The sequence below is a fragment of the Natrix helvetica genome, assembly GCF_964273705.1.
Source record: "Natrix helvetica genome assembly, chromosome: 6".
Taxonomy (NCBI): domain Eukaryota; kingdom Metazoa; phylum Chordata; class Lepidosauria; order Squamata; family Natricidae; genus Natrix; species Natrix helvetica.
Genome location: NC_138553.1, coordinates 20,285,578 through 20,307,039, shown reverse-complemented (window position 1 = coordinate 20,307,039; position 21,462 = coordinate 20,285,578). Strand labels below are relative to the sequence as shown.

General features: G+C 39.2%; 2 protein-coding genes across 4 annotated transcripts in view; one reads left to right on the top strand and one right to left on the bottom strand.

The window, feature by feature from the left end:
- DENND11 (DENN domain containing 11) overlaps positions 1 to 192 on the bottom strand; it is a 44,828-nt gene extending 44,636 nt beyond the window's left edge. Inside the window, exon 1 of one of the 2 annotated variants that reach the window (XM_081958242.1) lies at positions 107 to 192. Coding sequence is in view for 1 of the 2 variants with exons in the window: in XM_081958240.1 (XP_081814366.1) it covers positions 17 to 59 (43 nt within the window). In the remaining variant the exon portion in view is untranslated. Of the gene's footprint in view, positions 1 to 16 lie in introns of both variants that reach the window. The other variant, XM_081958240.1, reaches the window with a different exon arrangement.
- WEE2 (WEE2 oocyte meiosis inhibiting kinase) lies at positions 118 to 21,352 on the top strand. 2 transcript variants are annotated; one of them, XM_081958238.1, is made up of 12 exons: positions 118 to 265; positions 1,209 to 1,570; positions 4,538 to 4,737; positions 7,510 to 7,561; positions 10,405 to 10,577; positions 12,936 to 13,057; positions 15,812 to 15,958; positions 16,838 to 16,939; positions 17,985 to 18,070; positions 18,886 to 19,056; positions 19,145 to 19,287; positions 20,475 to 21,352. In XM_081958238.1, exons 2-12 carry the CDS (start codon positions 1,214 to 1,216, stop codon positions 20,671 to 20,673), a joined length of 1,752 nt encoding a protein of 583 aa, XP_081814364.1. In that variant the 5' UTR covers positions 118 to 265; positions 1,209 to 1,213; the 3' UTR covers positions 20,674 to 21,352. The 2 variants fall into 2 exon arrangements, with proteins under 2 accessions (XP_081814364.1, XP_081814363.1); XM_081958237.1 differs by having other exon boundaries at positions 119 to 239.
- The last annotated feature ends 110 nt before the right edge of the window (positions 21,353 to 21,462 follow it).

The window sequence follows — 21,462 nt, the reverse complement described above, 5'->3', positions numbered from 1 at the left end:
TTAAAGGTATCATTACCTTGCCTTTGCTTAAGATCCATCAACTCATCTTGCAATACCATTTAATTCTGAATGACTCACAGAACAATGCAAGTTTTTACAGAATTACCTTAGAGAACAGAGTGAATATGCAGGAAGTGATGTTTGTAAACTCCTCCAGCACAATCCATAAGGCCCAATGAGTGGTTTTAACAGGAAGTTCAAGGATAAGTTTGAACAGATGCTACTGTGCTTCAGTACCAGTTGAGTTGCTGCAACTTCTGTTGGGGTACTGAATACATTTTTCTGTCGTAAAAGGGTTGGGAGTAAGGCAATATTTGCTAGCTGGTTCAATGTTTTTGTATCTGCAGAAATCCTTTCTTCTCTGACTGGAAGGCTACATAAAAGAGACATTATGTCCAACCTTTCTTTAATTTACTTATATATCAGCTGGCTGACTTAAGTCTTATGTGACAAGAGTGTGCCTCAAATGAGTGCATACCTTATTCCATTCATGCTTACCTGAAAATGTGCTGTAGAGTACTGTATTGAATGGGGTTATTTCCTTTTTAGCATACACAGCATGTTAGTTTAATAGAATATTGTGCCATAATTTCACTGAAAAATAGCAGTCTATCTTTTTTTAAAAAAGCTATTTACCCTCAGATAGTGTTCATTTTAATCTGAATGTAAAATAAGTGCCTTTTTAAAATGGTGCTCAGTATATAAAGTTTGCCTCTGAACAGCAAGCAGTAGTTATCTGATTAGGAACAAATCAAGACACTTTACAATAAAGGTTAATCAAGTCCTTGAGAGAAGAGACTTAAATTTTTTTTAAAGAATTGGGCTTGATTTGAAGAAACAAACTCATCATCTAGGATGCAAGCCTGGCATATCTAATTTCAGGATTGTGAGGGTTACTATGCAGAGTTCATATCTTTTTGTGAAATACTTTCTGGGTGAATTCATACACGTTAAATCTTAAGGTGGTTTGGGAATCTAACGTTGAATTCTGCAGCCATTTTGTTTCAATCCAGTTGCCTGAGGGTTTAATGGAATCATAGTTAAGCAAAGCATAATTTGATGTCTCAATCCTGGTTGATTTTGGTTGGGTTTAGCTCTTGCACTAATCTATTAGCACCATGTGTGAGCTACCATAAGCGCCTCTAAGCCGCAGTCAGCACTCTAATTAAATTATGTTTTAGCATGATATGTCTTCCTGCCTTTTTCAGCTGCAATGGATGATTGGGGCAGCAGTAACAAACTCATACAGAAGCTGGATTTTTCCAGATGTGGAGAAGACAGTGAGTTGGAAGAGGATGATGGTTTAAGAGTGGAAGATGTGAAGTATGTCACTCCACAGAAAAATTGTGAGTTTCAGAACTGGAGAACGCATTCTCCTTTCCCAGTGACCCCTCAAAGACAATTGAATGATTGCTCTCCAGCACGCCCAGTTTCTTGGGTGAATCCTCTCAGGGGATGTAGGGATTCTTTGCGAAAGAAAACTGTCCCTTTGGAAGATTATCCTGGAACACCTTTGCATTATGTTACTTGGCAGAAGCTACAACTCTGTGATACCCCGAATACTCCAAAGGTACGGTGAGGATGACAATAATAATTCACAACCTGTTCTTCTGACAGTGTCCAAGCCAACTACTGTAACAGCATATTCTTGATCTTCAGTCTTTCATCATGCCTGAAACTTAATATTGCTAATTGCTTCTGGATTTATTGTCCAGAAGCAACCACTGCTGTTTGAAGTGAAATTGGTCATGTCACTTCAGACTTTATGAGTTCCTTAGAGGAGAAGCTGTATAGTTCCTCCATTAATGTTCAGCTTTGAGTTGTTTGGGTGAATCCAAAACAGTGTGCCCAGACCTCATAATAAGCTTCAAAAAGATGAATCTAAGCTTGTCTACTTGAAGAGCACCAAAAGGCACATTCTGAGATTTTAATAAAATGATGCATTAGAGCATGAACGATGTTTTATTGCACCCTGCTGCATAACACATACATTTAATGCATGCATAGTAATGAGCTGCATTCAAATTATGCAAAACAAACATAATTTATCTGGAGTGGTGCGGTGGCCTAGAGGTGGAGCTCTCGCCTCACAATTGGGACTGAGTTTGATCCTAGGTAGAGACAGATATTTCCCTCTCTGGGCACAATGATAATATATCTGCTGAACAAAACTCCACATTGGCAACAGGAAGGGCATCTGGCCATTAAACGCCAGATTCCACCCCGCAAGGGATTATGGGTTCGTTAAAAGATGATGATGATGATGAAACATAATTTATCTCTTGCTTATTCTTTGGGAATTGTAAAATGTGGCAGAACACCTGGATTGTAAACCTCCAACAACTGGATGGGTTGGATTTCTGCTCTCACAACTTCCTAGCCAACATGGGGCTGGTCACTTCCACTTGTTTGGATTATTTGCACAGGATTGTTTTGAGGATAAAATGAATGATAGGGAAGAGAAAGTTCCTAGGCTCCACAGTGAAAAGGGGAGATAAAAATGTACATCAGCTTCAAAGGTGATGTGGGGCTAGGTAGAAATGCATTTGGGGAGCTCCATCCTACCTATCATCATGAAAGCAATGCCTATATTTTTGTGGCTGAATAGCTGGAGATCAAGAGAACATGTTCACTTTTATTCCCTGAATCTTTAACTAAGAAGGTGACTCAATGCATCGTTGCAGATAGAGCTATACCTCAAAGCACCTCCTGAATTTTTGTCATACAGGCTTAGATGTAGAATTCCAGCAGGGTATGAGCCTGGTGCATTATTTAATTCTGGTTTGCTTCCTTAAAACCTGAAATGGAACTATTTAAACATTCCACTTCATCTTTCTGCTAGTTTGGATGGGTGTCTGAAGACTGCAGGAACATTCTAGACTAGAGCATTGATTGAGGCTTTGTGGTCAGAAATAACTTACTGATAAAATAACAAAGGCAAGCAATGAGGCATTCTTTCTTTCCTTGATTTCTAAAACTGTATAACTGACAAAGACACTGCTTAACATGAAACTGAGGTTCATAGCTGACCTCTGATTTTTAGGCTGCAAATAAAGAAGAGCCTTCCAGAATGGCTCAAATCTTAATTCAGACATTAGATGAGTTTCAATCATGAATTGCTAGGAAAAATCCCAGCTTGAGATCTCAATATAACCTGTGGACTAATAGTGGAGTAATAGTCTAACCCTTTATGAGCAGTTCCCTAAAACTATAACTATCTCCTTGGTTAGAAGAGTCTAAAATTTTCAGCCAATCCAGTGTCTTATCTCTTGCTTGTTCTAACCTAACCGCACTTGCCTGGAAGCCCCAAAGCTTGTAAGGAAAGGATAGTTTTGGTCTTTGATCTGTGCAGCCCTTCTCTATATGGAAATGTCCTGGATTGCAGACAAGGGGATAGATTAAACCAGGGGTGTAAAACTCATGATATCACGTTGTCGTCATGTGACGTATCACTACTTTTTCCCCTTTGCTAAACCAGGGGTGGGCATGGCCAGTGGGAGATGCATCCAGCCGGTGGGCCATAAATTTGACACCCCTGGATTAAGCAGAATCAAGTTGTTCTGACCTAGGCTTTCCAAGGTCAGGAAGCAGACTCCTCATCTGCTCCCGGCAAACAGTTTTTCATTAGATTTCACAACTACAGACCTTTATCAGGCTTGGAGAGTTGCCAGGCTGATATCTTCTAAACACCACGCTGTAGCAGCAATTACTTGGCAAGAAGTCAGGAACAGATCTTCACCCTAGTTAATTGAACTAATTGTCTCCTATAAACTCCCCTCCCCTTTCGTTCCTCGTTATTCCCTATGGGAGGGGCCATTCACCGTCTACCTGTGCCTTTACTCCTAGAGTCGGCCCTTGTTCCTTAGCTGTTCCTTCTCCTGACAGCTCTGCGCATGCACACATCGGGAACAGGCTCCAGCTGTTCTTCTGCCCCACTGATATCCAACTCCGAAGGCAGCTGATAACTGTCGGATGGCCATGGTCCCATCTCTGCTTCTAACGCAGAGGATTCATCAGAGCCTTCCCCAGCCTCCAGGACTGGCCCATATTCCTCCACAACCTCCCCACTGTCTGAGTCTGCCACCAGCTCTGCTGGCTGCTGGCGGGCCACAACACAAGTGAAGGTCCTTGCTGGAATGAGCCACCTAGGGATGAATGTAGGAAGGCATTACTGGACTCTTTGGAAGATGGCAAGCTACTACAGTATGTTTTTTTTAAAAAAATCTTCGTACTTTCTCTGCAAAGTGGAGTGGGAAATCTTTGCTTTTTGCAAAGTGGTATCAGAGTGGGTAGGTGTTGCATTTTTGCCCAACTTGAGTGTCACAAGACCATGAATGCCTTAGATCAAATTTGAACTGGTTTAATAAAAAGGTTATTGTGTGTGGAGCAGGCAGGAATTCTGAAATACCGTAGAGGACTGCATAATGTATTTTGATATTGGGGAATATTAGGTTTTTCTCCCTATAAGTTGGGCACTTGTAAAATCCTGACATAATAGAGGTTTTCCCATGGGCAATTTTTTGTTGTTTTGCTCTAGAGTCTCTTAAGTAAGACAACTTTCCCTTCGCCTGTGGGAAAATTTCCCTCCAAAGGGATGAGGAACTTGCGATTCACTTCCTGTTCTGACCAAGAGGAGGCTCCTTCGACTTCTTTGGTTAATATTAATCCGTTTACACCCGAATCGTATCGACAGATGGTCTTCCACCCCAGCGGCAAGAGGAAAGCCAGAGGGGAGTCGTGAGTGTTTCTCTTCCTAAGATATTTCTCAAAGGATGCAAAATAAGATGAGCAGGTAGTCATCTCTGCAGAATCATAAGGTTCGACTTTAGACTGTTTAGTGTAACTCGCTGATCCAAAGAGAAATCCAAATTGAAGCATCCATGACGCATAGTTGTTTAGTTTCTGCTTAGATATATATTCAACACAATTGAACCATCCCAGCTCCTTTGGTAATTTGATCCATTGTTGAACTGTTCTTACTGTTTGGTAATTTTTCCTAATGTTCATCCAGAATCCGCCTTCCTATAACACAGAAAATTATTCTATTTTCTCTATGAATAAGATAGAGAGCAGCCCCTGGTTCCTACTGTGAAATATCCAAGAATATTGGATATTCAATATGCTCGAAGACTATTGTTTTAGTATTAAATCAGTTTTAGTCAGTGGTGGGATTCAAATAATTTAACAACTGATTCTCTGCCTTAATGACCAGCTGGGTAGGCGTGGCTCAGTGGTCATGTGACTGGGTGGGCATGGCCAACTCAACGTCACTCAGGTCGATGGGCGCTTCGCCTTACTTGTTACAATGTAATAAGTGTTAAACGGAGAGGCAGTTTCTGTAAGCAGGGCAATAAAGATTAGGCTAGAAACAACACCAGAATGTTTCCTTCCTGCCTTCCTTGCAGGATTAGCCCTGTAAAGTGGGAAAAAAACCAAAAGGAGATTTCTTCCAACAACCCGTTCTCCGAACTGCTTAGAAAGTTAACAACCGGTTCTCCCGAATAGGTGCAAACTGGCTGAATCCCACCACTGGTTTTAGTGATCCACTGGCTTTCAAAATCTCTGTTCCAATGAATATTGAATATTCTCAGCAGCCTGTTGGATTCATCAGCAAGATGAACAGAAATGATGGACATGTTTTTTTGAACAATTTGCTTGCTGTTTCTGCTCCTGCTCCCAAAATAATACTTGTTTTTGTTTGGTAGTGGAAAGTTGCAAGAGACAGAATATGAAGAGGCCCAGTTGGCCTAACCAATGTAACATGAAGTGTATGTGTATTTCAGAGAAGGCTGGATGGCTGGCCAATATTTTCACTTTGAATTTATCCCTCATTTATGCAGTAGGATGATTGGTCTAGAAGTCCCCCATTTAATTTGATTCTACAAGGTCTCAGAGGACAAATCAGCAAGGCAAAATTCTCTGAAGAGAGGAAGTTCCCAATACCATCACCTTAATTGAAATAGTTCCTTTTGCTATATGTCAAAAAGAATTGTGTGAATTAGCAAAAGCTTCACGTTAAGAATGCCTGTGTATACAATTTCTTAAAAACCTTTGGCCTAACTTTCAAAGCTAAATTGCCAAACCACCTGAGGATTATGATGGGATGTGGAGAGAAGGGGGAAAACATATTTATTTTTTACTATTAAATAAAACTAAATTACACACATTCATATTCATTTTGCAGTTAGCCACAGGAATATGAGAAAAGGAAAGCAAACAGTGGTATCATTTTGTAATAGTTATTTATTTATTTATATATTGCCTTTATTTTTTCGTGTGTAAAGTTTTTATTTTTTTGTTACAAATTTTAAAACCTCTTTACAAACGAAGTGTTGTCTGTCCCCCCTTTGTTTTTACATACTCTTATACATAATTAAGTTTACATCACATTATCATTTCTAATTTTGGCCTCATATTTTCTTAACATATTTCCATCTTAAGTTTAAAATTTTCTTAACAAATAAACAAAATCATTTTTCGCCCTTTCAGAAAAAAGTATACCAACTTTATCATTTCATTTTCCATTTGTCATTTCTAGTTTCTATAGGCAGCATATATCATCAAATCCATTTTAATATAACAGGCATTTTACTTAATTGGTTATCCACACTTAACAATATTATCTTATTTAGCTATATATCATCAATAGTATCAACATATTTCATTTTCTACCAATATCTCTCCTTTTTACCTTCCTCCTTTCCTAACCATTTTCTCTTAACTCGTCTCTTGTTCTCTTTAATGTTCAATTCTTCTTCAGCTTTCTTTTTCTCCTCCTGTCTCCTATTCTTAAATTCCCCTTTTTCTTCTCCCCCCCCTTTTGACTATCTTCTGATTTCCCCCTATCATTCTTCTATAATTTGTTTGAGCAGCCCTCTCTTGAGTTCCTCTTTTTTGCTTCCCACTATTTCTCTCTTTGTTTTTAGGTTGTTCTTATCTTGGATAATATTTTCCTTTTTCTCTCTCTGCTCTTTTTGTGTCTTTTTAAATCTCAGTATGGTTGCCTAGCTGGCTTTTATTTTCAGATATTTCCCCCCCTCCCCACTATTAGTCTTTTACCTCTCTTATGTATTTCCTTTTATCAGTTCCTCTCCAACATCCTGTTCTATATATTTCAATGGACAAAAAAAGATGTCTGATCTGATCTTGCTAACCTGCCATAGTTGGAGATAGGCTTCCTTCCAAGGCAGCTTAGAATAGCATATTGCCATTCTGCCATTCTGCTGCAGAAGTGTCTATGTATGTAACTCCTTCATTGAGCCTGAGCATATCTCCAAAATAATAGTGCTGCCAGAGCTTGGCTGCAAAAAATAAAATAAAATAAATCTGATTATATGGTAGCGACATTACTGAAAACTCTTTGCTACCATGTGCCAGCGATCTGGATTCACAACAACCCAGATACCATACCCATAGAAACTACTAAGATTTACATTTTTAGAAGGTTCACACCTACGGTATATCATTGGAACATGAAACTAATACATATGATTAAACTTATCATTTTAGAGAGGATTCCAATCAAACAGATGGACCAATGGAGCTGGGAATGCCTGCCAAGGTGAGTAATAAGAGGTAAACAAATACCACCCAATTTTGCTTAATTTGCTTGAAAGAAAAATATCTGCACTACCCTTGAACAGTAGAGAAATGATGATCAGGAACACATTTTGGAAGAAAAATCTAGGCTTTATTTTATGTTAATATGTGGTTTAGTGTGTGTAAGGGAGAAAGAAACAAAGTGGGCAGGAGTGCAATGTGTCTGTCTTTGTAGTGGGTGTAGATAATCCTATGGCTTCCCTTTGTATCTCCCCATGGTCCTGGGAAAAGACATAGCTGCTTTAATACATCACTGTATTGCATCTTGTTAGAATCAGATCCAAAGCATTGCATATCCATACACTCTGATATGCAACGTTTGTAGGCTTTAGTCTGAGAGATAGCCCAACTATTGAAATAAGGCTATTATTTTAAGTGGCAGATGGTCATTGTATAGGACAGGGGTGTCAAGCATGCATCGTCATGGCGGTGTCATGTGACGTATGGGGACTTTCCCCCCCTTTGCTAAATCGGGCGTGGCCAGCATGTGGCACATCTGACCCTTAGACTGTGAGTTTGACAGCCCTGGTATAGGAGCTATCTGCCATTCTGCTAAATTGGAGGGCAGAAATGTTCCAGGTACTGGGAATTCAATTTCTGCATTATCTTACTGCCTTCGGGGTGATGAGGATACTGTTCTAAATATCCATATCACATTTTAGTGCTGATAGTACAGTTGTTTTCTGTAAATGTTTTTGGGTTACTTCCATTTAAGAGGAACAGAATTCCAAACCAAAATATACATACAGTTTCACTATAACTGAAAATAATACTCCGAAGGCTAAGAAAATCCCAATGACAAAAAACGTTCCTTATTTGATTATGCTACACTTTTATTAAATCAATTAAATGTGTGTTTCATACTTTAATTAGACTTCCAAGCATAACTTTCTCAATTTTAAAAACATTTTTAAAGCAGCTTCTAAAATGAGATAAACATTCTCTACCTCCAATCTGTAACTAGGGAAAAATGTGGCCTGTTAAGAAGAAGAGATTTTGGAAGTTGGGAAAGAAAACTAATTTATTGAACCCCAAATTCTTTTCTTACCATTGTTACAAATGACTATTAATTACCGCAGGAGAAATTAGGCCATTAAAAGTCTCTAATTGAAAACCTAATGAAGACGAATCTCCTTAAAGAGTATTACGGTCTGGGTGAGAGAAGCACAGTTTTACTGAGCAGTAAATACCTTCTGCTGTTGTATTTTCCTTCTCAAATATCCTATTATCCTCCCTTTCCCTTGAGTCACAGCACAATTACTAGGGTTTACAAGGTGAATTTTTATTTTCTACTACTAGAAATGTAGAAAGGATAAAGCAACATTGCCCTCTTTTGGTGGAAAACCAGGCTGATTCTAAAACATACCTTTGGCCTTGAGAAATAAAAGGAAAGGCTGTGCTCCTAGTTAAGGTGAACATACATTTTATTCATTTGAGAGCAGTATTTTCTACAAACCACCTAAAAAAAAATATCAAAAATATGCAGGGGTTGAAGGTCTCTGGATTTCTTGTTCAAGCAAAATGGTTAAGGAAATCAAGACTTAAGAAAATGGGTAAAAAAGAGATTGCTTTGATGCCGAAATAATCTTAGTCAGGGTGTAAAGATAGGATATAGAAGACAGTTACAGGAATTTGATTGTGCCTAGGTTTACATAGAGAGATACTGTAGGGATCTAGATAGTAAAATATAACTCCCAGCATCCTTCTCCTTAGCCATGTTTCCTAGGGATGCTTGATATTTTAATTCACAAACAACTGGACTGCCATAAAATGCTTTCCACTGCTGGAAGCCATCTATGTTTGGTTTAAATTGCTCAAGGCATTCCAGACATTCTCCGCTCGCACAGAGAGGGACTTCTCCAGGTGCCGTCCACCAGACAGTGCCATGGGGCGGCGCCTAGGAGCAGAGCCTTCTCTGTTGCGGGCCCAGCCCTGTGGAATGACCTTCCCCCGGATATTAGGACTACCTCTGACCTCCGCGCCTTCCGGATAAAGCTCAAGACGCACCTATTTCAAGTAGCTGGCCTGGCTCAACCATAGTTCGTTCACACTGCTCCTGACGGGTTTTTTAATTTTTGTGACTTTTAGACTTTTATTAGGGGATTTTAAACTATGTTTTAACTGTCTTTTCTTATCTTTATACCTCCTCCATGTACGCGTGTTCGTTTATTCTGTGTGTGTATTGTCCATATTGTTTTTTATGTTTTTTATTGTACGCCGCCCCGAGTCCTTCGGGAGAGGGTGCGGCTAAGAAATAAATTTATTATTATTATTATTACATGCACGTGCGCACACACACACACACACACACACACACATATAGATTGTATAAACTCAAGTAACTGTGGCTTTCCAAAAGACTACACTTTAAAAAGGTTGAGAATGTATATAGTTTCTATATCTAGAAACCAGGGGTGGGTTCCGGCAGCCACTACTGCCGGTTCGCTCGTGGTCGTGCTTGATGCGCAATACACTAAAAATTGTTCACATGCGCAGAACCGACAAACAAGATGGCGGAGCCTATGGTGCCGGCGGGAGAACCAGTTCAGGGGCATGGCAGGCTTGGGTCGCTGCCGGTTCCAGCGACCCAGCCCACCAAACCACTACAGGTTTGGCCGAACCGAGCCAAACCGGTAGGAACCCACCACTGCTAGAAACTATTAAATTTGGAAAGGCTTGGGTAAATAATGGCAGTGACTATACCAGAGCGTGAAGTAAGATTCTGTATGACAGGAAATCAACAAGCTCTCTCCTCTGCCTTTGGTGAGCTATTATCTTATCTATTATCTACTCATCCATCCTTAGAGATTCCTCTTGCGTGAGAGCAACATGGTTTCCCGCTACAAGAAGGAATTCCTAGAGTTGGAGAAGATTGGTGTGGGTGAATTTGGTTCTGTTTATAAGTGCATCAAAAGACTGGATGGTTGTGTCTATGCCATCAAGCGCTCAAAGAAACCCCTTGCTGGGTCCTCAGATGAGTAAGTGTACAGTGTAAAATTATAAATATCTCCATTACATGCCATCCTTCCTCCTCCGATGATAGATTAAAATCATGTCCTCCATGCAACATTCAGTTCTGAATTTCTGAAACCAAACAGTAGAACTTCTTTTAAGTTTTCTTGACAGCATACAGATCAGTAGCATTTAGCTAGGCTTTGAAAATGTCTCATTGCATTGAGCTTAAATCTTGGATCCATCCATGTTGTCCCAAAGGTGCAAAGGTTTCTGGAAGCAACTGGACCTCTGAGAGGATGCAAATGACCAGCTGTCTGCAAGGAATATAAATCCTTCCATTCCCCACTATCCTGTCAGAGCTGAAGAAGCTTCTTGAATGAGAAGCAAAATGTCTTCAAAGACAAACAAGAAAGTCCAGTTGCCTCCTGAAAAAGCGCCTTTGGAACAACCATGACCTGGATGACTGAGAATCTCCAGACATCCATCCATGTTGTTTTCTTGGTAACCTATTGATGTAGTTTCGCCTCTGCCTTCTGGAATATTTTTTAAAAACGTCTTCATTTTTTCTATAGTCCTGGGAACTCCTGGATGCTCCCATTCAAGCATAAACTGGACTGTTTAGCTTTTTCCAAGGTCAGCTGTATGCTGCTATTTGCTATGACAGGACCTTGAAAAAAAAAGTGACATTAAAACAATTTAGTACACTTTTTTTTAAAGCCATCAAATTTTTCATTTTGTCCTTCAAAGTAGCTTTTCCTTTGGTCAAGCGATACGAAAGTATATCTTTTAAAGAGTAAATACGGGCAAATACTTTGCTCCCAATGTTATACCTTTTTCAATGTGGGATGGTAGATTAAAATCAAAAGTGAAAGCTCTGTCTGACGCAGGGGGTTTCTCACCTTGGCAACTTTAAGACTTGTGGACTTCAACTCCCAGAATTCCTCAAACAGCTGTGCTGGCTGAGGAACTCTGGGAGTTGAAGTCCACAAGCAGGGCCGGATTTAGATGAAAAGAGGCCCTAGGCTATTCCACTTATGGGGCCCTTTCACCTCCCATTTTTAAGTTTGTAAATTACATGAGAGATAATAAAATACATCATTACTGTGATATATATCAATATATTAAATGAAACATGTTGTAATTGGTACTAACCTTTATAAAAAATGTGGCACGGATAATAAATAAAAATAAAAGGCCCCTCTTGATCTTGAGGCCCTAGGCTAAAGCCTAGTTAGCCTATAAGAAAATCCAGCCCTGTCCACAAGACAAAGTTGCCAAGGTTGGAGACCCTTGGTCTGAGGCATTCATTTATTCCTTAAAATTCCTGAAATCCCCAGAATAATTAATCCAACTGTGTTTTTTTTTTCTACCGGTTGTGTGGGCGTGGCTTGGTGGGTGTGATGTGGCTTGGTGGGCATGACAGGGGAAGGATTCTGCAAAATCTTCATTCCCACCCCACTCTGAGGTCAGTCAGAGGTGACATTTGCCGGTTCTCCAAACTACTCAAAATTTCCACTACCGGTTCTCCAGGACCTGTCAGAACCTGCTGGATTTCACCCCTGAATTAATCTCCATTCACTGTTGGAGTGCCATATCAGTGTGCCTTGGAAAAGTACCTTTGGGGCAACTATGATTTGGGTGCCTGGAAATCTCCACAGATGTTTCTGTAAACTGGATTCCTTCCCCCCGCAGCGTTTAAAAAAAAATTTTTTTTTACAAACATATCAATGCATGAACAGTGTGGCCCCTGAGCGTCATACATTTTAATACAAATGAAATAGTATTAATCATATTTGTTTCGTTTAACGACCTTATATAATCCTTGGAATAGCACACATATTTTTATTAAATTATAATATTTCATTATTTAGTCATTCAATATTTCAATGTGTCATTTCTATGCCAATCACCCTATTCTAAGTGTCATACCTTTTAATACAAATAGAATATTATTAATCGTATTTATTACTTTTAACAAGCGTATACATTTCTAACAATAGTACAATTTATGCTAAATTGAAATCTTCCATGATTTGCTTGTTCAACTTATAATCCTTCATTATTTAGTTATTCAATATTTCAATATCCTATTTTTATATCAATCACCAATATTGGTGATTACAATATATTGGTGCATATTGTAATCACAATATATCATTTTTAAAATGTAAAATGTAAACTGGATTCACGTGTTGCAGTAAGCAAAGTGATTTGCTTCGTCTTGGCTTTGTGAGTTGAATGAACCCAGCTGCTAGTATAGTCTGTTGTGGGAACCAACTGAAGCTATCTCCAGAATAGCTTATGAAAGCCTTTCCTGTCAAAATCCTAAAAACAGTATCCTAGTTGGCATTGTGGCTCTCTCTTTCTATGTGTGCTTGCAGGCAGATGGCTTTGCAGGAGGTCTATGCACATGCTGTACTTGGTCATCATCCCCATGTTGTCCGTTACTACTCTGCTTGGGCAGAAGATGATCACATGATCATACAGAATGAGCACTGCAATGGTAAGGAGATGGGTTCCGCTGTTTATTGTTTAATTTGTTGAATATGTACTAGGTAACGGGTATAAGTTTTTCTGACCTAGGCTTCGTGAGACAGTGAAAATCACACGCTTAGTCCCAAAAACCCTCTTTTTATTTCAATGGCTGTGAATTATGTTCATTCAGAGCCCATAATGAGTCACAAGTAGTTTGTAAAGAGTCCGACAGAAGTCTGCCACAGTCTTTCAGGATAAGGCTTATCTTAAGTGAGTGCTTACCTTTATCTCCCTTGAAACTCTGCCGGAGACCTAATTACCAAAAAGCTTTGCAAGGCCACATGGAGCACAGAGTCAAAACAGAGCTTCAGAGTTTAAACTGACCAGAACGAACAAAGTTGCTTCCTACAAAGGCTCACGTGTCTTTGCTCCTCTTTTATGTCTTATGGGAGGAGCCAATCATCTCCAAGTCTTACTCCCGAGTCGCCCTCTTGTCTTAACTGTTCTTGCCTTCTGGCAGCTCTGCGCATATGGGCACTGGGAACAGGCTCCCCCTGTTCCTCTGCCTCACTGATGTCCGACTCTGGAGGCAGCACATAGCTCCCAGATGGCCCTGGCCCCCTCTCTGCCTCCGATGCAGAGTCCTCGTCTGAGCCTTCCCCAGACTCCAGGACTGGCCCATGTCCTTCCCCAACCTCCTCACTGTCTGATTCTGCTGCCAGCTCCACAGGCTGCCGGCGGACCACAATTTAAGTATAAACATGGACATGAATGAGTACAAGTAAATGGGGACAGGGGGACAGAGACAGTAGGCATGCTGGTGCACTTATGCACACCCCCTTTTACGGGCCTCTTAGGAAGGGGGTGAGGTCCACAGTAGACAGTTTAAGTTGTGGGGGTTTAAGGTTGTAACAACGGAGTCAGGTAGAGAATTCGAGGCATTGACCACTCTGCAGCTGAAGACGTATTTTCTGCAATCGAGTTTGCAACAGTTTACCTGGAGTTTGTATCTATTGTTTGCCCGTGTATTATTGAGGTTGAAGCTGAAGTAGTCATTGACAGGTAGGAGGTTGTAGCAGATAATTTTGTGTACTGTGCTTAGGTCAGACCATAGGTGGTGTAGTTCCAGGTTGTCCAAGCCCAAAATTTCTAGCCTGATGGCATAAGGGATTCTATTGCAAGCAGAGGAGTAGAGTACTCTTCTTGTGAAATACCCCTGGACCCGCTCAATTGTATTAATATCCGATATACAGTGTGGATTCCAGGCAGATGAGCTGTATTCGAGGATTGGTCTGGCAAATTGGTCTTCCCTAGTTTGCAGTACAATGTTTGCTTCACAGTGCCAAATTCAGGAAACATTATGAATTTCCTCATTCAGTTCAGCCTTATGGATAATATGATACATGCCTTGCACCAGACTTCCATGCTCGTTGTAAACTATGGAACTTGTAGTTTACTACTTGCTAATAGGGTGAAAGATTTCAGGTTGAGAGAGGCTGTAACAATTATATATTTAAAATATCTATGAACTTTAAAAGTCTAGCACTAATGACCTCAGATATCAAGAATTATAACAAGAGAGGGTATGAGGAAAATAGATGTGCTTCTGAATTCCTAGCACTTTTAAAGTGCTCCAGCTGAGAATCAGTTCAGCATCATTCCTTCACTGAAGCTGCAGTGTGTATCAAGGTACTGTGGCTTTGTTGGCTTTGTTGGATTTTCCTACAGCATTTATGCAGATGACTTTGGTGTTTAAAAAAAAACCTGACTAATGTACTGCTATTCTAAGTCTGTAAATTATGAATATTGCTTCTCTGTAATTAGAACAAATTGCTTTGCTTTGGTAATTACCTCAAGCCATTTTCTAAGAGCTTAGTTATAAATTCAAAGCTGCTTGTGCAGTACCCTAGCAAATCTTTATTAGAAACCTGATAGGAATAGCAAATATGATTACTTTTCATGAAGTTTTCACATCAGCTTTCTTCATTCTTCACTTTTCCCAACGTTGTGTGTTTTGTACTTGTTGAACTTCCAATATTCAAATCAGTTCTTGTCCTATATAAGCACCAGATACAGTAGAACCTCTGGTCATGACCATAATTCGTTCCATAATTATTTGGTTGCAACCTGATTTGGTTGTGACCCGAATCTAATTTTGGAAATTTGGCACTTACATATCTCATGGGTACTTTCACATAGAACTTTGGGGTCAAATACAAGCCAATTTTCTTCTTAGAAACTAAGAAACTCTCCATTTGTAATTTTAACTGCTTGATTTCTTCAAGTCAGGCAGTTTTCCTATTTGTGAGAGCATGATTTCCCTCCCTCCCTCCCTCCAAAGTGCACCAGACTATTGGTTTCTTTCTCTATTTCATCTTGTCAATGAATGTGGCAATACTAGATAAGAATATACATTCTTGGGGAGAATAGATGACATCTGCACTTCTTCTTTTTATTACGGTAGTTGGAAAGTCATTTCTGGCTGTTATGCCAGCAGCAAGTATAATGGCGGGATTTGCAATAAACTGCTCCAAAGGTGTGGAGAATGGTAATCATATCTGTGTGAAAATGCCCCCAGATAGAATGAGTGACTCAGGGGTCGATGTGCCATCCAATAGCACATAGAATAATTTTTCTATGTACGAATATTTTGTTTTTATTATGTTATTTAGTGTTTAATTGCTGCACAGAGTCACTGACTGAAATGGGTGGCTACAGAAATGAATGAATGAATGAATGAATGAATGAATGAATGAATGAATGAATGCTTGGTTTTCCGCAGGTGGGAGTCTTCAGGATGCGCTTTTGGAAAATTCAAAGACAGCAGATCATTTCAAAGAATCTGAGCTGAAGGAAATTTTATTGCAAGTCTCCATGGGGCTGAAATACATTCACACTTCTGGCCTGGTTCATATGGATATCAAACCGAGTAAGTGTGTCTGGTCAGTAATGCTTTATTCATTAGAGTTATTAGATTATTTGAATTATTAGAGATTTGGCCCTTCTTGTTTCAGCACCTCATAGTGATAAACATAAATATATTCTATACAGAGTGATTGTTGCTATGTTCATATAGAAGTTCAGGTGTACTCTAAAAATAATATTCAATGATGCTTAAGTTTGTATTGACCCATTGCAAGGGATTCCTTCCTTCCTTCCTTCCTCCCTCCTTCACTCCCTCCCTCCATTCCCTTCAACAACTCTAGGTTATAGATTTTGCTTACAGTGATTAGGCTAAATTCAAACTTGATGAAATAAGCATGGGTTCATGAACACTTAAGATTTTGGGATTTCCTCTCATATTAATTTGGAATTGTAAGCATTCTGAAATAGAGCTCTGAAAGGTCATTACAGATTATCGATTAAAGTTCACCCATAAATTATTGACTGATTCAAGTTGCATGATCTTTAATAGACCCTGTCACTTTCTGGCATGAATTTAAAAATATTATGCAATCATGTAGTTCTTTGGTTTTAATGTGCTGTATGAACCATCCAATAGTAAAAATAAATAAATCACTATTTTAAAAAGCTTGTCAGTACCTTGCTGATTGCAAAAACTAAAAGACTATTTGCACAATATGGTAATATGTATCCTATGTTTTGCTCACATCCTGACTTTCTGCTTATCTTGCTACCTTGGGCAAGATTGATTTTCACAAGAAACAGAGTTCGTACTTCTGTATTTTTCTTAATGGGTGCTTTTATAATGTGTAAATGGTTGTAATTTGTAAGCCACATTGACTGTAGCTGATATAAGGTATTTGAATGCATACTGCAAGCTAACACAATTTCTCCTTGATTGCAGGCAATATTTTTATATGCCACAGTCTACCTGGTTCTGTGGGTCAAGAAGAAAGTGATGGGGAGGAGGATGAAGTTGCTACTTCAAATGTGGTATATAAAATTGGTGTGTATCTTGGGGTGGGTGGGGTTGGACCATTTTTGTCAAATGATTTCCAACGTAGACTTTGCCTAAGTTTTATCAATTGCTATGTCAGAGCAGTCTGCATTACATATTTTTTTAAACTACCATATTTGTGAGTGAGTGGGTTTCAACTAGGCCCAGGGGCGTCAAACTGGCGGCCCGTGTGTCAGATGCATCAAGTGCAGGCCACACCCACCTCAGCTCCCCAAAGGGAAAAAAGTCGCAAAATGTCATGTGACGGCAACAAGACACTGCGAGTTTGTCACCCGTGAGCTAGGTTATTGCTGGTTAAGTGTGATCAGTGACACCACTGCTTTTTTGCTTGGGCTATTGCAGAGGCCCAGTTGAATAGCAAGAGAAGGAAAACAGAACTGCAAACAATTAAAGCTGCCTGACTGAATCTTGTCAGTATTTAATACTGGAATTAGAAGGGCTGGGGATCTGGAAATGTTTGAAATTTGTTAGCTAACGTCACGGTCCACAATAAAAATATAGCCAAAGTGATAATTGTTATGTTTTGGGGGATGTATTCTATAATGCGTTGTTAAGAAGCAATTCAGATATAATGTACGTTCAGTCGTAGCCTATGATAAGAAGAAATTATATAAGAAGGATAATGTTTTTAGCAAAGGATCCAGGTGGATGAGGAGCCAATATTTGTTTAAGAAAAAAGCATCTTCGGCTGGAATGCAAACTCAGTCCTGATTCTGCAGTGCTGTTCCTGCACTTTCAAATGTGCTACCCCTAGTGATTCTAGACACACTCACTTTCTTAGGAAAAGAACCCGGATGAAATCAAGTATTTTCAGTATTGAAGTCAAATACATTTAGAAGACAGCAGATTGAGATAAGGTAGACATGAGATATATTCATGCCCCTACAATACCTATTTATTTGCAGTTATAACATATGCCACAGAATCGTCCAATATAGATTCCAGCTGAGTGGACAAGTCCAGAAATAAAAGAAACCTTTGAAAATCAGTCATGCATGTAATGATTGCTGTTGCTGGCAATATCTTTTGGCAGGGGATCTTGGACATGTGACGTCCATCACCAATCCACAAGTAGAGGAAGGAGATTGCCGCTTCTTGGCCAATGAAGTCTTGCAAGAGGTAAAGCTCAGAGGACATTAGGGTTGCATTGGAATCTTCAAAGCAGAAGAAACTTCTCTTGACACTTCCAATATTATTCCTTTTATTATACCCAGGTTCATACATTAATCTTAATTTAATTTAAAAAAATTCCCAGACAAGAATTGAGGCATTACATTCTTAAGAGGTCCAAATTTATTGTCTTATGTGCAATTATTAGAAAGTTATCTGGGTATATTTAGATTTTTTTTTTTAAAAATGAAATTAATAGCATGGAATAAAAAATACATTGAAACTTGGTCAGGAATCAATAGATGTTCAGTTGTGGTAAAAAAAAAAAAGTAAAAGTTTTCCCTGTCAGTCATGTTCAGCTCTAGAGAGTGGTGCTCATTTCTGATTCACAGATATAGCCAGTGTTGTCTGAAGATGCTTCTGTGGTGATGTGGCCAGTGTAACTCTACACCAAAGGCACATAAAACACGGTTACACTCTTCTATCCCTAATCATCTGTAGTTCTGATGAGGGTCAATGCTAACGTTACCTCCAAATTCCTAGATGAGTAGCCCATTGCAGAATTATAGCTAATATGGGCACATTCTAGTGTTTGACCTTTGTATTTGATGTCAATGAAAACCTAGTAACCAGATTTAGATTTAAAGAAAATGTTCCTTATACATCTTCTGGTCAACATGAACTACTGTAATTCCTACAAATACGTATAGAGTATTGTGAATGTCACTTATGTAAACCTATGCATTAGTGTTTTTAAAATATTGTTTTCGTAACTGAATGTGACCTGACATGGGTGCGTGGGTTTTCTCTTATTTTTTCCATAGCAATATTGCTATCTGCCCAAGGCAGACATCTTTGCTCTTGCCTTAACTATTGCTCTGGCAGCAGGTGCTGGTCCATTGCCTGCCAATGACACCCCGTGGCACCACATCCGCAGAGGCAAACTTCCACATATCCCTCAGCAACTGTCATGTGACTTCAGAGAACTGCTCAAGGTGAGTTCTTTTGGGGGAAGCCAGGAGAATGCTGGCCTTGGAGGTTTGGTGATGAAAGACCTTTCTCCTTTGTTTTGTGGAACATCAGCTTATGATTCATCCTGACCCAGTTGTGAGGCCATCAGCTGCTGCACTGACCAAGCACCCTCTCCTCCGACCATCTCTTGGCAAGGCTGCCCAGCTTCAGGAACAGCTCAATGTGGAGAAATTCAAAACTGCTATGCTGGAAAGGTGAGTTCCTGTGCTTTCTAATAGCAAAGAAATATGTGTAAAAATTGTGTACAATGTGGCTTGGGCACTAACTGCTACTTTGGAGGAGAACTTATTCTAGCTGCTACTTGCACTTGTATTTGAATTTTATACACTGGTCCCTTTATCACCCTCAACCATTATAGAATACAAACACATTGGTTTTGCAGTCTTTAACAAAACATTACACAGGCAGAGTTTTTTCTTGAAAGGTTAAAATTCTACTGTTTTGAAAGGATAGAAGCTGTTTATTGTTGACTTTTCCATTAATCCTTGCTGTCAATCTCCTTTTAAGTTCTATCTTTCATACTATATGTACATGAAATAGGTGTCCCCAAGAGCCTCCTTAAAAAAGGACAAACAATCTTTATAATTTTCAGACAGGAAAAATATTGTAAATAGGGAGTAGTATTAATTTGAGTTAAATTGGTGTTTGTGCTGGCCCAGCTCACTTGTTCAAATAAAGACCCGTGCTTGTTCTTTGACCAGTGTACTACTACCGTCTTTCCTGAAAATAAGACCCAACTGAAAATAAGCCCTGGCATGATTTTTTTCAGGATGCTCATAGGCCCTACCCCCAAAATAAGCTCCAGTTAAGATTGTCAACCAGACAGGTGCATTTAGTACCATATTTCCAAGAAAATAAGAAATAACTAGAAAATAAGCCTTAAGGCGTCTTTTGGAGCAAAAATTAATATAAGACCTGGTCTTATTTTTGGGAAAACACGGGTAGCAAGCAAATCAGACAAGAACAGGACAACAATTATATTGAATGTAAATGCTAAATTTTAAATTGAGTTAATAATGTAACACTTTATCATTCTGTAAAATGATTTCTTAAAGGCAGTGTTAAGAAGAGTCTTGTGATTCTCTCAAGTCTTCTGTGGCATCATGACTCTATGCATGTTATACAGGGTGAATTGGCATTTATTTCACCAGCCAAAGACTATACGTTATTCTTCATTGCAAAGCACCCTCCATCACAAGGAAGCACATGGAATTTGAATTCAGCAGCTCTGGTCAGATTCAAGAGATCTCCTTATTGAGGAAGCATCTGTTGAATTAAGAAAATTGAGCATACTGCATTCCTTAGTTTTGGGAAAGAGTCCATTTGTTTCTTGATAGTCCACTGGATTGTTTATTAATCCTATTGTCTTGTTTTTGTGTAGAGAGCTGAGAGCAGCCCGGGTTGCCCAGGCCTTTCAAAAGGATCCATCTTTAGAACGGACCAGAGCACAAGAATCTGGAATCGGTTTAAGGCACCAGAACACTAAGAAGCGTCTGGTTGGAGGAAAAAATGCTCGATCTTTTAGTTTTACCGCTACTGGCTATCGAGGATCAGGCTATGCTAGTCACTCAAGTAACTGAAATGCATCTCGTTGTGAAAACTGCCCATTTAGTTTACCTAATATATATACCCAAGTCATATGTTTACCTAATATATCATGACCCCAAGGAATCATGGTGCTGGTTTTGATCTTTCACTCTATGAGAACACCTTATTATATTACAACATAAACCACCCTAATCCTCTATGAACCCAACAGCTATAAATCATGAACCCAATCAGACATATACTTTCAGAAGAGGCTCATGGCAAAACTTTAAGCAGACCAAATCTTCAAAATGAACTTCCTTAACTTTGATGCTTAGTACTAACACGTAGTTCCATGATCCTGGGTTTTTTATTCCAATGCCTTAGGAGGGTGTCAAGCCCTTATTTAAACTGATTGGCATATTTTCTCCCTTGGGTTTTCTGAATATCCATAGCTTTCTTTGTTCAACTTTTATATTCATTCAATTTCAAAGACCTCTGTATCCCACTGTTTATATTTTTTTAAAAAGTCAGAAATTTCCAGTGTTTAAAGGGCTGACTTCGCAGGCAGCAGTGGTTAACTGATATTCTTGTAGTTCATGAAACAATTGTAAGAAGCCGGGTCCTACCTTGGGATTCTGTTCCCAACAAAAAAACACAATTTGAGCAAAATATATTGTATTAAACAGGCTGAGCAGATAAAATTTAATAAAGTACAGAAGTTGAGGAAAATGTGTCTTCAGATCAGATTATCTCTCTTTCCAAAGCAATAGCAGGGAGGTTAAACATATTTGTTCAGAAAGGGTGTGCCTGTTTTATTTTTGATGAGTGACAGATATATA

Bases quoted from the DNA above. Each gene is read 5' to 3' on its own strand.
- WEE2 (XM_081958237.1), top strand. From the start codon at position 176: ATGAGTGGTTTTAACAGGAAGTTCAAGGATAAGTTTGAACAGATGCTA. The intron at 7,562-10,404 runs GTGAGTAATAAG...ATCCATCCTTAG, and splicing joins AGCTGGGAATGCCTGCCAAG to AGATTCCTCTTGCGTGAGAG. The intron at 19,288-20,474 runs GTGAGTTCCTGT...GTTTTTGTGTAG, and splicing joins AAAACTGCTATGCTGGAAAG to AGAGCTGAGAGCAGCCCGGG.